Below are 15,993 nucleotides of genomic sequence, written 5' to 3' on the forward strand. Positions count from 1 at the left end.
CTCTGTCATCCTTTTGATTTTTGAGGTCTAACAGGACTATTTTGGTCCCGTGGCATGTGCAGAAGCCAGACTGGCGGAGACCAAGAAGATTATTAGATTCTAGGAACTTATGTACTTGGAAATATGCTGCTTTGTCCAAGATCTTTAGACGAAATGGAACTGTGGTGATGGGCCTGTAATTCTCTGGGTTAATTGGGTCAAGCAAGGGTTTCTTTAGGAGTGGGCGTACCCAGGCTTCCTTAAGACTGGTTCGAACATGCCCCATGGTGAAAAAGGTGTTGATGAATGCGGTGAGAAAGGGGGCAAGAGTAGATGCGCATTCTTTGAGATGGTCGGGGTAGATGTCCCCTTTGCAGTTAGGTGGTTTGATGGAATTAAGAAGATCAATGACTTCCTTTTCAGTTCCTTCCTGAAAGGAGAAGAGGGGTGATTCACTCCAGTTGAGGTTTGTGGGATTTTTTGGTTCAGAGGTTTGGTGGTTCAGAGATTGTTGGTGAGCTCGGATTTTGTTCTGAAGGGTGTCGAGTTTGCCCAGCATGGCCGATTGGATGCTGTTGCACCAGGCTTCGTCATTGGCAAAGGATTGTGGGGGGGGGGGCAAATGGGGATTCTAACTCTCTGAATATTGAGAAGATCTCTTTAGTGTGAGACTTGGCATTGGCTATTCTAGTGTTAAAGGAAGTGACTTTGGCTTTAATGATGGCAATTTTGTATTCTTTAGCTATTTTGTTGAACTCTAGTTTTGTGGTGTCGCTCGTTTTGGCTTTCCACATCGAGAGAGCTTCCCTTTTCATTGTGCGTAGAGCCAGGAGTTCGGGGGTGTTCCAGGCGTTGGAGTACTTAGTACCTTGAGCTTTCCTTGAATGAGAGGGGCAATGGAGTCTACTGCTTGGGTAATGATGATGTAGAATGTGTGTGCTAGAGATGCAGGGTGATTGGAGAATGGGGGCTTGAGCGCAGGCACTGATAGGGTAGGAGCCTTTCTTTAGTAAGCAAACGGGGGCACCTTGTGATTGCTGGGTGAAGGGGAAACTCTGGCTGGGGAGTAGCCTTAATATTGAACAAAACAAAGTGAATTATGTGGTGGTCTGCCCAAGGAAGGAGGGAGTTAGAGTTGATAGTGAGGTGGCAGTTGTGGCGTGCTATCCAGTCAAAGGTGCGACCTTTAGTGTGGGTGGGATTTGTGATGGCTTGTTTGAACTCTAGAGTTGCCAAAGCCTTACCTATGGATTTAGCTGAGTAGTCATTTAGGTCATTTAGGCCAAGATTGATGTCTCCTAAGAGAATGGCTTTGGTGGTTCTTTTTAGGTTGTCGGTTAGGATGTGCAGTAAGGAGGCCTGGAAGTTGGTGGTGGGTCCTGGGGGCAGTAGACCACGTGGAAGAAATGGTACAGTTGGGGGATGGGCTTAGCTTGAAGAGCAAGTGGTCACTGGGGTTGCCTATCTCACTGTCCACCTTTCTAAGTGGGATGGATTCTCTAGCTATGAGTGCCACCCCGCCTCCTTTTAGGTGTGGGTGGTCATGCCTGAATGTCGTGTAGCCGGGAGGAATGGCAAGGGCTAGAGCTGCGCCGGAAGCTTCGTGGAGCCAGGTTTCACTGATTAAGGCTGTCTAGATTGTGGCTGGTGATGAGATCATGTATGTCCAAAGCGTGGGCTGGGAGCGACCGGGCATTAATGAGGGCGCAGCTCAGTGGAGGGGTTTGTGCTGTGCCAGGTTTGGTGGGGTGCGGCAGGGTGGAGGCCTTCGAGGGGTTGTTTCTAGTGGTCTTTTGTTGAGTGGGCAGCTCGTTGGATTGCGTTTTGCATTGGTGTTTGAGGGCCTTATGGTGTCAGGGATATTTCCATTGTGTATGGGAGACATATCACAATGTTTCATGTCTGAAGCAAGGGGAGAAGAGGTGGCTTTGTCAGTAGCAGACACAGATGGTGTGGCATGTGAGTCGGCATGAGTGGGGGTAATGGGATTGGCGGCATGCATACTGGTTTGTCCCTTACGAGGTGCAGTGAGTGTCTCAGTGAGGGTCAGAGACTTGCTGGAGGGTGCATAGGGATCAGAATGCATTGCAGTTTCATCGGGTGCACGAGGTGCAGAGGTGGACCTTTTAGCGGAGTACAAGTACAACCTTTTAGCGGGTAAAAAGGGAGGTGACTTGGGTAGGAAGTGAGTTGGGGGAACATTGAGTGGGTTGGCAAGTACAGTGGCCATTTGTAGTTTCTGTTGATAGTGGTAGATAGGGCACTCTTAACTGTGTTAAGGTCCTCTTGAAAAGATGTGCTATGTAAAGTGCCAGGGAGGGCACAGGATCTATCCTGCGTGGGTAAGTAAGCCAATTCTAAGTGTGTAGAGCGGCCGAAGCCACAGTGTTTGGTGCAAAAAGCGACAAGGTGCATCAATCGGGGAGGGACCTAGAATCAATATTAGGTGCAAGGAAACAGCAAGGTGTAGCAATCAATATTTTATTAAGTGCAGTGTAAGTCAGTAATGTCTCCTTAAAATATCTAAGTGATTGTCATTTCTGTGGTTTCCATCACCCCCAGCTACATTATGGCATGCTGTCTTATATAAGCACACATATAGCGACTCAAGCAGAGATCATTTTAGACTTTGCTAACACTGTGCTTTTCTCTCTCTCTCTCTCTCTCTCTCTCTCTCTCTCTCCCCTTTGGCTTCTAGGTAGCAGTGAGGATGGGGAGAGGGAGTGAAGATCCTGCCGCCCACGTGGGCCATTGGACCCCTCTATTGGTCTCCTTGATTGCAGAACTGATCAGACATTGGTCGGATGATGACTGGGGATTTGGATTGCTCTGAATCCTAGGAGCCTCAGGACGCTTGACAGACCCCTGGTGCCACGCTACACAGACATATGAACATAAATATATATTTTTAAGGAAGATTTTATTGGCGGGGCATTTGATTTGCTGCTATGGAAGAGGCACTTCCCAAGTCCACCTACCTCGTGCAGTGGCAGGTCAAACACTGGGCAGGTGGAGCTCAGATTGGACCCACATTGCACGCTCTTCGTGGACTGTGGTGCCATATTTTCCCCTGCGGATGTGGTGCACTCCCACCTGTGGACCCCTGAGCCCTTGCCGTGGGGTTCCTGGGAAGTGAACACAAGCTTTGCACACCAGCACTTTGTTGAGGGGGGCGAGGGGTTAAGCCATCCCGTTTGCAGCTCGGCAATGTTTAGTCATCTGCACGCTAAGACGGGACATGACTTTCTTAACCCTCCCCCCCCCCTTTCAGTTATCATCCCACAATTTGTTTTTAAAGTGTTTTTATTTATTTTTAAATCCTCGTACCGTGATCTGCGCAAGATTTGTTTGTTTTTGTTGCATTCCACCAGGGGTAATGCCAAGTACGGTTACCCCACCACAGTGGAGTGAAGAACAAGTGTAGAGACGGGTAAGAGTCAAGACATATTCACATCAGCAGTGTTATAACCGCCAAGCAATTTGGCAGACTTTTGAAGTGCTGTATGGTTTTTTGAAACCTCTGTATCTTGCAAATGGACTGCGCAGAATCTGCGCATGGACAGCGCACTGGTAGTGGCGCATCCTTGGTCTAGCGCAGCATCTCTGCTCTCGACCCGTAGACGATGGATGTATCAAATGCTGATTGTTACAGGACATTGCGAGGAAGCATCCACTATGTATAGGACATATCATCTCCCTTCAAACCTGCCCTCTACATTGCGTCATTTATTTAAAAATGATATCCTTACATTCACTGGAACATTGAAATCCTCTGCAGCTCTGCTCCTCTATTGAAGGATATTTGCGCTTTTCACGCCACGCATGAATGGGTGCATTTCTTCACAGTATTGAAGGCATACACGCCAAGCCCCACAACACTCAACATGTGCATGGAAGAGGTGCACAAGGAAGGCATAGCTAAATGTGGTGATAGCCAAGGTGGACTGCCTTTCCTATGTTGGCACTAGGCCAGAAGTAATCGTTACTTGTGTGAGTATTACTGCGAAACAGCCATCCCCTTGGAACGTAGATTCATGTCTTGACCAGCCAGTACGCAACCTAGCCCTGGTTCAGATCAGTGATCGTCCTTTCATGGTTAAGCATTGCCTTGGCCCCTGACATCTTTTCCCCAGATAAAGGTGAATGCTACTGGCTTCAACAGAACGGGAATGTCATGATTGTTTGGTGTTTGATGGGACTGCGGTTCATTCAGGAGACATTCTCCTTAACGCCAGTAGACTCTGTTTGAAGACCAGCAGATGAAGGATTTAAATACCCTGGCGATACATGGAAAGCCCCGGGGCAGGATTTGGAGAGCTGGCAAGGTAGCGCTTGTCGCGATGAGCCCACATCCGTTTGCGGCTTTTCCTTTTGTTCTGAAACTAATATCAGAGTTCCTCTGGGACAGGGGTCTGCAACCTTTGGCAGTCCCGATGTGTTGCTCTACAACTACCATCAGCATCAGCCATCAGAGTTCATTGTTAGTGATCATGGGGGATACAGTCCAAGACATCTTGGGAGTCTAAGGTTGCAGACGAGGCTCTATGAGGACACATCGCCCTTCCCTCCACACACCCATCTCCCGAAATTGCCAAGCGTTGTAGTGCGTAGAGAAAACCGAAGATCTTTAGTAATTAGTAGTAGATGTTCTACCTTTTGCAAGTTAACCTCGTCTAACTAGTGTAGCAAAGCAGTTTCACTGCAATCTGTACTATTTTTGTAAAAATTAAAGAAATGCTACTATATCAACTACATTTAATGAAAAGAGACGATATAAGTTATTGTTGCCAAAGAGATGTAAACAGTACGAGGCACTGAGGTTTTATTTTTTATTTGACTTCTTTTTAATGCTATTTTTGTTAATTTTATTTGTGATGGTGTCAATGCAAGGCTTCGAATAACTGCAATTAAAGAGGAGAGACTGAAGGAACCATTGACCGAGAGGTGTCTGATACAGCTCCATGGGGTCCTCTACATTCCACTGTTGATGTCCATATCTTTATGACTGATCGGCAGCAAGTTCCTTGCGTATCCAGGTGTCACTGTGCCGTGGGGCATGTAGCTCTCTTTGTCCTTAAAATTAACTTGCCCTGACCTTTCTGGTTTCTCCCTATGCCTTTCTTGATTAACTGTGTGCTCTGGGGTCATGATTTGCTATGCTAGTTGCTCCTTATGCCTTTGCATTGTCTTTCCATTTACTGGATCTCTTTTTGCTGTGCTGTCTCCTTAAGTCAGTTTGAGGTATTACTGTTCTCATATTTTTTGTATCTCTTGTAATAGTTCATTTTTGTGTGTGTTCGGGTGCGACCTCTAGTTAACTTTCTGATCGCTTTATATTCTTATGGGGGTATATTTATGTCTTTGTGGTACCTCCCTTTGTACTTGTGGCAACTCCATCGTACCCTGGGGTCCAGACTTAACTGGTACTGGAATGGTAGCCACCACCACATATTCTGAATGGAGAGATGTGCTCCCTGCTCATCTGGGTAGTCAGCTAGTTTTATTAATGGGAGGAAATGGTTAAACTCCAAGCTGGGTTTGTTGACATTTGGTAGCCAAGTTGAACCGTAAGGTTAATTCTTTCAGGAGATGGGGAAAACCAAGCAGGATACAGTATCATACTTCGAGCCACTGTCAACCAACAAAAAGGACAAGCCATGGCTTGCTTTGCGACCCTAAAAGGGGGCACTTCAAAGTTCCAGCATTTGAATTACAAGAAGATTTCACCTAGTGACCATATAAGGTAACCATTCAATACAAACACATTTGGTATAGGATCGCGTGTTGTACTTTGCATTCGTCGTCGTAATGTTAGTCAATTGCTTTATCTTTGAAACCAGTGGTTCTGCGCTAGGTGCTGAAATATTTTTCTCACTTCATTCGAACTGTGCAGTTCTGCAGAGTTACATTTTGGAAGCGACACAGTTCTTGATGCATTTAGATGGAAATCAATGATTGAGGTTCTTTGCTCCCATACTCCCTCCATAGAAGTCATGCCCTGGACCTAGCAGAGGTCCCCATGTCATGGCCAAAGGGGGGTGGGGAGTTCATCTAATGTGTAGAAGTGTTCCATTGCCCACACACACTGACCACGACATGATGATAACCAAATCTACCTAGAATCTATCAGAAAGCAGACCCATGGAGGCTGAGGGGGACTTCTTAACGTTTTACAGAAGGGAGATCAGATCGCCCTATGGGATGCAGGAGCACAACTAGCTTTAAAAAGGTGGCAGTGTGTGCAGATGTCTTTGCTGGGGATGCAGAGTTCTTGCAGGACATGTTTGATGATCAGGATTCAAAGTCTGGGGCTAGCCTGCTTTCTAAATTCGCTTAGGTTATGAACAAATTCAAGATTGGAATGTAAAATAAGGTAGGAAAGCTGCAGGTTTTGGGTTGCAGAGATTATGCTCCTATCCCCTGAAACCATAAAGTAAAAATGGATTGCCCCCCAAAGTTTTGCGCTTGTCATTTTATAGGCTCAAATTATACTTCAAATTGTAATGTCATTCGTTTTAATAAACGTGCTTCGTCAACACGTGTTTTGACCACTCGCCGTTTTCAAGGCTTTAAACATGCGCTACCATAATGTAAATACACTTCCAAAATCTTCTTGCAACACCATTACTTAGTGTTGGTATACATCATGATTACTATAGCCCCTAACTGACTCCTACATCACTGTTCACAGGGATGTCCTGTTTGGATTCACCCCAGACAACCTGCGGCACGCCATGCATGGGGTGAATCCAAACAGGACATCCCGTGAACAGTGATGTAGGAGTGCAACTAGCCACTAATATAATAAGGAGAAGTTGAACCAATAGAGATACAACAAGAAAATACTATTAAATGGAAGACATGAAAGCAATCACTCAGTGAGGGGATATAGTCGCTGTTGACTCCCTCCTCCCTGACCGCTACAAGATCCTCTCCAAACCTCGGCACAACTGATCTGGTGGTGGAGTTGCCCTGATCTTCCCTGAGTGGGTCTCCACCTCTCTCATACACACCCATCGCTACCCATACCTATTGCTCCTTTGAAAGCCTTGTCTGAAAACTAGGTGTCTCTCCTTCTCTCTCTCCCTTGCCACTATCTACAGACACCCTTGCCTTGACTCTCTCTTCCTCTCAGAATGGGCTGGCTTTACATCCTCTCTTCCGACTTCTTCCTCTAAACTCCTCCTCCTCAGAGACTTCCACATCCACTTGACTCCACTGTCCCTGCCTCCACACTCTTCTGTGATCTCTGTACTTCTCTCTCCCTCACTATTCTCCCTTCCGGCCCTGTCCACTCCGCCGGACACACTCTTGATGCCTTCATCCCAGCTGATCATCCACTCACTAACACTCTCGCTAGCCCTCTCTCCTAGTCTGACTACTCCCTCAACTCTTCCCACTTGGGAGCTCTTGGCCCCCTGACAGAGCCTCCCCCAGCATTGCCAGGCTCCTTTGCAGTCATCCGACCAATGAAAAGTGTAGGTGTCTGTGTTTGCCTTCACCTTCATTCCCCCTACTGACCCTCCTACTGACTCTGCCCTTGCCAATCTTCATCTTGAACACACTTCACACTCTTGCCCCTGTCATGAGAATCCGCCTGAAACCTGCCTGCAAGCATAACATTTGGTACGACTCCGATCTAGCCACTCTAAAACGCAAGTGCAGAGCAGCTGGACGGAGGTGGCAGTCCTCAGGCTCATCCCTTGACAAACTGGCATGTCGCCTGCTCCAAAGGCAATACCGTCTCACCATATGGTCCAAGAAGAAGGCCCACATCCAGGCCCGTATCTCTGGAGCCACTAATAACACAGCTGAATTCTTCAAAATCTGCAAGAAACTAGCCAATCCATCTGCAGTCTCCACCTTGCCTCTATCTTCTCGGGCTGTCTGCACTGGCCACCCATTGATCCTCTAACTTTCATGGTATTCTGACTGCTCTCTCTTCGTCCATCTCTTCTACTTCGCTCCCTGTCCCTCTGCCTCCCTTGGTTTCTCCCCCTTCTACTCTCTCCTCCTTCTCATCCATCACAATGGATGAGGTCTCTAGGGTAGTCTGCTCTATGAAGGTCTCCTCCAAACAGGTGTCTACATGTTCTTCCAGAACCATTAAAGACAACAACATCTCCCTCGCACCAGCTCTTGCTGACGTCTGCAACCATTCCTTAGCCTCTGGCTCTTCTCCTACCTCTCTAAAGCACTCCCTTGTGCACCCCTTCTAAAAATAAAAAGCCTGCCGACCACTCATGTCCGGCTAACTACCACCCTATCTCCACTACAACTTTCCTTGGGAAACTCCTGGAGACACTTCCTCCAACACACTGAGATCATTGGTTGTTTACATGACAATCAGTCTGGATTCCGAGCATCCAAAGTCATGGAAACTGCTCTCCTGAGCACCTGTGAAGAACTGCTTTCGAATCTTGACTCTAACTCTCCTGCTGTTCTCATTCTCCTTGGCCTCTCTTCTGTCTTTAACACAGTAAACCACTCTATCCTCGTAAAGCGCCTCCAAGATACCTTTGGTATCTCTTCCCGAGTACTGGTTGACCTCCTTCCTCACTGACTGCCCCTCCCAGGTTCTACTGGGCTCTTTCTACACCACCACTCTCTCTATCTTTTTGCTAGAAAGGATTATATATTTTTACTGGACAGCAGTCTGCCTCTCATTGGCTTCCGCTATCTGCAGAGAGAGACATTTTTATTTTTTATTTTATTGGTTATTTAAAAGGCTCTTATGCAACAAGACAGGGGAGCAAATAAACAATGGAAATGACAAAGAATAAATAAGAAAAATAACAAAAAGTCAGTCCTACTAGGCTATGTGATATTCAGAATGTCCAAGTGCAGATTAAAAAAAAGGGTAGGACTAAGTGCTAAACGGCCCCCAAGGGGGTGAGGGGGGAGTGCCAGAGGTGCCTGTTTGTGAGGCAACAGGTAAGTACATGGGGAGAGGGCGTCCCAAGCCAAAGAGGGAGGTCTGCTGCCCTTCAGGTAAGTGCAGGTAAATGCAGGGCTGAGAGAAGGAATAGAAAGATCTTGAGTTGTTTGCAGAACTTGAGGTGATCCGGTTCAAGACGGAGATAGAGAGCGAGACTGTTCCATAGGAGGGAGCCGGCTGAAGAGAGAGATCTGCACCAAGCTCTCGGACTGGAGAAGCATCTGACCAGAAGGGAATTGGTGAAAGAAGATCGAAGGGATTTGGAAGGTGAGTGTTTAGTGAGAGCGAGTTGCAGGTAGCGTGGTCCCAGGCTCAAGAGTGCCTTATGGATGATGCAAAGGGTCTTGAATTTGATCCTTGCAGCAACCCAGAGCCAGTAGAGAGATTTTAGGGCTGGAGAGATTACGGTCCTTGGGCTTGAGGCTAAGGATAAGTCTTGCAGCCCTATTCTGGATTAGTTGAAGAGAGCGGAGGAAAGAAACAGGTAGGTTGAGAAAGAGGCTGTTGCAGTAATCCGACCTGCAGAGGACCAGAGCTCTAGTGACATAGAGCTTCTACCTAAGAACCAGCCTGCATCACCTCCCTAGAGTCTCAGCCTTGGTTGCTCGTCCATTGTTAACCTTTGAGAGCCTTAGCTGGGGTGCTTCTGTGCCTCTAGCCCAACCATATAGTGGATAGAACCACAGACACCCCACCCCAGTCTTTACATGTGTGGCAGAGCAGGGGAACTACTGGTGTTAGGTCTAAGTGTTTAAACTTGCCTCTTGTAAAATATCTAAACTAGAAAAGGTTTAGTGCTAAATACTGAAAAGACATCACTACAAACAATGGAACCTATTGCTAATAGTAAACTAACCCAAATGAGCTTGGAAGCTCTACAAGATGCTTGTGAAGTGAGAGTATTAGACTTTGAGTATAAGTCTAGGGCATCCTTGTGGATTACCAGGCAGATTCTGATACTCGTGATAAAACTGTGGAGGGGACACTGCATATGCTATCAGTAGAATTGCCACCTCTTCTGCCATTTCTGTTCAAAGACCCAGCACTGCTCTTCAGTGAGATGCCCTGAGACTTGAACTATTAAAGTTAGAGCTACAAAGAGAAAAGTTAGCGTTTCAGTATAAGAAGCTAGAAACAGAAGCTGAGTTAAAGAAGGAGGAATTGGCACAAGTAATGCTTAAAGACAAAGGGCCTCATTACACGGATGGCGGAGAACCATGGCGCTAATAGCACCATGGTTCATGCCGGTAAAATACCGGCACCGCCTTGGTGGAAAGGGGAATTACCGCCCCATTCCAAGGTTGGCGGGGCGGTAATTCCCCCTTCCACCATTGCCCTTCCCCATTCCCATTTTTGCCCCATAGGGCATAATGGGAATGGGGAAGGCGCTAATTACGGTAGCGCAAATTGCGGTACCGTAATTAGCTCCCTGGGTCCCTTTGCGGGTTGGTTTTTAACCCCTGCAAAAAGCAGGCGTTAAATTCCCCAACCTGCAAAGGGACCTCGTAGTAAGGCGGTAAGGATTTACCGGTACCGGTAAAATACCGGTACCGGTAAATCCTTACCGCCATCCATGTAATGAGGCCCAAAGTCACTGAGAGTCAACATATCCAACTGGAGAAAGCTAAAGTGGAAACTTCAGCTAGGCCAGTTGAAAGTGCCAGGTCTTCTGCCACCAAATTCATGAAATATTTGGTGGGTGTGTTATGTGGAGGGTTCTGATATCCTCCAGTGGATAGCAGTGTTTGAAATGGCTTGTGAGATCCATGATGTTGACTGAAAGTATTCGGCTAAGTGTTTGCTGAGTAGAGTACTTCAGACTAGTTAGGAGTGGATTCTGAGGATTGGGGTTGGAAGCCCGTGCTAGAAATGTTCAAGGGAGAAAAGATAGATTTTTTTTTTAAAATACTCTTCGGTCTTTTCTCTGCTGAACGTTACTGACTTGGCTCACACCCTTACCACCACACCCCTAATTACCTTGTATTCCGACTCACTGTGTCCCTGCAACGCCTGTTCCCTTTCACTTCCGTGATCGGGAACCAGTGCCGCAGGGTCCTTTCCTTCGTTTTTTGGGGTTTTTTTCAGGACAGCTGCAGCAGTGTCCCCCGCAACCCTTGCTCACAATATAGTGAGCACCAAATGCGTGATCTGGTCAGACTTTTTGGGCGTTCAGATTTTTCAAACAGCCGAAATTGGGCCAAATCACGTATTCAGTGGGTTTTTTCAATTTTTGGGGGGGTAAACCCTATTCTGAAGCTGAGTGTAGAAGAAAGGCACAGGAATGAGTGCCTGAAAACTGCATTGATTGCCAAGTTTGGCAAGACACCTACCCAGTACCTTAAGAGGTTCAGGGAGCTTAAGAAGAAAGAGAGTATGTCTTGGGTTGATTGGGCTCACCTCTTGTTCTTTAAACATTTATTTGAGGCTTGTTCACCACAGCTATGTCAGTACATTGCTGACCAGAATATCTTAGACTCTTAAGTAGGCCAAGTTGGCTGACAAATGGGTCTCCCACAGGGTGTCCCCAAAGGATCCCAGTGGGAAAGATAAGGGTAAAGACAAAGTGACTTCTCAGAAACCTGATAAGTCCAAGAAGCAGCCACATTCAAATAAACCTAAACTTTCCTCTTCCAAGTTCCACACATCTACTGGGGATAGGTCCCATGGGGTGGGAGTAAGAGTAGTCCCCCTGCTGTAAAGCAGATTCCCAATGGTACTAGTTCAGTCCCTCGCATCCCTGGTACTTGTTGGGAGTGTGGGGGCCCAGGACCAGGCTTGGACTGGCCTATAAGGCAATAGGCCCATGGCCGAACCAAAAATAAAAAATGCTGGTGTGGGCCAGTTTTTGCTGGTCAAAGTGGGCCAGTTTGGTGAGTTACTTCACTATGCGGCTGGTAGTTTTGACCAGTGTTGGTGAATACATATTGTTTAAAATGCACAATGTGCATCACATTTCATTAAAAAAAACTCCCCTTTGGGTACCATTCAAACAGTGTCACAAAAGGAATCAATAGCCATTTGCAACTGTGGGACACTTTTTCATTGGTTCCTGAGATAATTTTCTGGGCCCGTCCAACCCTGCCAAGGACAACAGGAAGGGCGACCCCAAGTAAGGCAGCCTGGTATACCCTTGCTTTATATCTGAGTTAGAGGCCACTGTCCTCGCCTCCTCTACAGGACTCACTGTTGGTGCTCCTGCAGAGATCACCTTATTTTCCCCTGGGACAAGTACTCAGAAGTACTGGATACCATCCTACTGATTTTTGAGAAGTGTTCTCATTAATGGCCAGCCTTCCACTGGCTTCAGTGACACGGGGGCTAGCATTACAGTGGTGGATAGGACACTGCTCAACCCAGAGGACTATGTAAGTGCTCCTCTGAGAACCACTATATTAGCTGGCGGGTCCACAACCTTACCCTGTAGTCATAGCCACAATCCAAGAGTAGAACAAGACAGCAACAATTCATGTGATCATACAGGATCATATGCCTGCCCAGGTGCAGATGGGGTAATGGCCTAGCTGAGTTGGGGCTGTTTCTGATGGGCCACCCCTGGCTGGGTTCCATGTGTTAAAATTGCGGCAAAAAGGCTGTGGTTTTGCCGTCGCAATCCATGTAAAGGATGCGGAGGACACCCCCACAATCCCCAGACCCATTATACAATTTAAGGGGAGCGGGGGGCCACCCCTTCAACCCCCGCTCCCCTTAAATGGTATAATGGGGTACACCTTTACCGGATGAAAAGCATTTTCATCCGGTAAAGGCATTAGCATTTTTGCTGCGATTTGTTTGTAAAGGTGACATTTTTGCCGCGATTTTATTACTGCATACCCCTGGCTGCTGCTGCAGTCACCAGGTCTAAGGTCAAGAAGGGTCTGATTGATGGTCAGTTACGCAAGTCAAAGGGGGAACCCCAAGGCAAAAAGAGCAAGAACGCCACCTCTGCGAATGGGGGGGGGGGCATCTCTACCTGCTGCATCAGGTAGAGAACAAGCTCCTGAGGGGCTGGGCCCAGTGGTGACCTTATTACAACTCCCGAGGGACAAGAGCCAGAGGACCTTCCTCAGGGAGAGGTACTCACCTCCGACGATCACCCTGAATTTCAGTGCTTGTTGGCTGAAGGTGGGCCCTCTCTGGCGGAATTCTTTACGGGTCAGGGAGAGTGCCACTCAGTGTCTGAGGGGACAGACCCAGGCACAAGATAAAGTGCCTAGGTGCCTTAAGATTTATTGGGAGGATGAGCTCCTTTATAGTGAGCCCACTGAGCCAGAACCCAGTTCAGTGAAAAGGTTGGTTGTACCCAAGATCTACAGGCACTTCCTTCTGCAGTTGGCAGACAAGGTTCCCCTAGCTGGTAATCTTGGAACGAAGAAGACCAAGCAAAGGCCCCCAGCCCACATTTACTTGCTGTGGATGGGAGTAGAAGTGGAAGCCTTCTACAAGACCCGCCCCACTCGGCAGCTGTCTGGTAAGACTCTCCCACATCAGGTGGGCACAGGTTAATCATGGTTTTGGTTTGTCATGCCACTGGGTACCGTGAGGATATATACCACTTCGGACTATCATTGCTAAGGTGGTTTCCAGGGCCTTCCTGGGCATTTTCACCAGAGTGGGTTTCCCTAAAAAGGTAGTCTCAGACTGGAGATCCAATTTCATAACTATCTATATACAGGGAATGTGGGGTGACCTACAAGTTCTCTTCATCCTACCACCCTAGACCAATTGTCTCATTGGGAGATTTAATAAACCTCTCAAAGGCATGCTGGATGCTTTGGAAGAACCCCTGAGATGGAAATGGGACCTCCTACTGCCATGCCTCTGTTTGCCTATAGAGAGGTGCCTCAGGAGGGTGTTTAATTCAGCCGCTTCGAGCTTCTCTTGACATCCAGTGAGGGGGGGGTCTTGCCTTAGACAAGGCTTGGAAGCCACCCCTCCCGGTCCCACAAAGCATGTGGGGGACAATGTGCTAGGCCTCAGCTAGAGGATGGCACAGATGGACCAGGCATCAGCAAGTCTCAAGGCCAGCCAGGAGCTGAATAAGTGCTGGCATGACTTAATGGCCTCAATGTTGGACTGGACTCCTGGCTAAGAGATCCTTGTTATGGACCCAACCAAACCCAGAGCTTTGGTAGACAAGTTGACTGGACCCTTCAGTATAATATCCAAGATGGGCAAAGTCAACTCCCTGGTTGACATGGGTCCCCCTGGGGTAGCCCCTCAGGTCTTCAATATCAACCGGCTCAAACCTTACCACTGAAGAGGGGAGGTTTCATGCTCAGCTTCAGGGCTAGGGGAGAATGAAAGTGAGCCTCTTCCTGGCTTTCTGCATAGCAATCCCTAGGAGGGCTCAGTGGAGGGAGGGAGTATCTGTCCAGATCTGACATCAGCAGCAGAGTGCCTGCAGGGCTTTGCTCCAACAATATGCCCCTCTGTTTTCACTGTCACCAGGCCGCAGCCCATGGTGCCGGCATGACATAGACACTGGAGATAGGGTACCTGTTAAGCACAGATGCTAGAGGATGTCAGACACATTACAGAACTACAGCCAGGCAGTGGTCGCCAAGATGTTGAATTTGAGTGTCATTGAACTCTCAGCCAGTCCATGGTCCAGCTTTGTGGTGTTTGTTCCCAAGGCCAGTTCCCTGGCAGGTACCAAGGATTAGAGGTTCTGTGTGGACTACAGAGGGGTCAATGCAGTCACAAAGACTGATGCTCACCAATTGCCCATGACTGATGAGCTTGTGGACAAGATAGGTGATGCCAGGTTTGTGAGAACATTTGACCTCACATCAGGCTATTGGCAACATGTCCTGACTGACCAGGCCAAGGAGAAAACGGCGTTATCAACCACTGATAGGCTCTACCAGTTTGGGTCAAGCCTTTCGGGTTGATGAATGGCCCTGCAACCTTCTAAAGGTTAATCAATCATTTTCTCAGGGGTCTGGAGGCCTTCAGTGTGACCTACCTGGAAGACATTGCTGTCTACAGCTCCACTTGGGAAGAGCACTTGACACATTTGGACCAGCTGTTGCAGGCCAGGAAAAGGGCCAACCTCACTATCAAGGCCACCAAGTGCCAGATAGCCCAGGGGAAGGTCACGTACCATGGCCGTGAGGTAAGAGACGGTCAAAGCTAACCTCTCTCTAGCAAGTTTAAAGCTATACAGAACTGGGAGGCTCCCACTATTCAAACCCAGGTGAGAGCTTTCTTGGGCCTCAATGGGTACTACAGAAACTTCATGTCAGACTATGGCACCACAGCTACCCTTCTTACAGCTCTGACATCACCAAAGGAGCAGAGGCATTGCTAGGAGGGGGTGTAGGGGCTAAAGCCCCGTGTCTTTTGGCTGTATCCCCGGAGAGAAGCTTGGGGGCTACAAGCAAAAGGCTAGCTAGCCTTGAGTCCCGAAAGCCCCGACATTAGTGTAGCCCCAGATCTTTTCCAGACCTAGCAACACCCCTGCCAAGGAGCCTAGGAAGGTTCATTGGACTGAAGACTGTCAGAGGGCCTTTGATGGCCTGAAGGAAAGTCTGTGTAGTGTAATTCCAGTAAAGAAAAAGTAATCCAAAAAGGAGCGTACACCAAGCAAGAAGTAATACAGATTTATTGGACCCACACAGCTGGGAACTACGGTTCAGACAGCCTAGTGGAACTGAACTGAATGAAATGCGCTCGCCACAGCTCACTGAAGCTGCACATTTTATACACAAATTACAGAATTATACAACATTTTCATTACATTTTTAGGGAAGGTCACAAAAGCTCATTGGTGGAACTACGTCAGAACCCTATAGGATTATGTATCATAAGTGGCCCTAATTGGATAAAACCCTTTTTTGGCCAAAATCACATATACACCCCACGTGACGTCAAAAACCTTTTCCACAATGTCCCACATTGACATAATGTGCTGATCTGTCAAAAGAAATGTTGCCATTGCCCAATTTAGGAATGGATAAACTGCTGCATGCTGATTGGACGTGGCATCTTGAAATTGCTGGGTGGAGACATTCGCACCAAGTATAACCAATGATGTGCCCTGCGGACATCAGCAAGGTCACTTTACAATGTTGCAC

At 47.6% G+C, this 15,993-nt stretch overlaps 1 protein-coding gene across 4 annotated transcripts in view; it reads left to right on the forward strand.

Annotated features, from left to right (window-relative positions):
* AATK (apoptosis associated tyrosine kinase) overlaps positions 1 to 4,909 on the forward strand; it is a 618,216-nt gene extending 613,307 nt beyond the window's left edge. For all 4 annotated transcript variants that reach the window (XM_069655173.1, XM_069655172.1, XM_069655174.1 and 1 more), the window contains one exon: positions 2,678 to 4,909. In XM_069655173.1, the coding sequence (XP_069511274.1) occupies positions 2,678 to 2,706 (29 nt within the window). In that variant the 3' untranslated portion in view covers positions 2,707 to 4,909. The remainder of the gene's footprint in view (positions 1 to 2,677) is intronic.
* The last annotated feature ends 11,084 nt before the right edge of the window (positions 4,910 to 15,993 follow it).

The sequence above is a fragment of the Ambystoma mexicanum genome, chromosome 3q (assembly GCF_040938575.1).
Source record: "Ambystoma mexicanum isolate Mex_15411 chromosome 3q, UKY_AmexF1_1, whole genome shotgun sequence".
NCBI lineage: Eukaryota > Metazoa > Chordata > Amphibia > Caudata > Ambystomatidae > Ambystoma > Ambystoma mexicanum.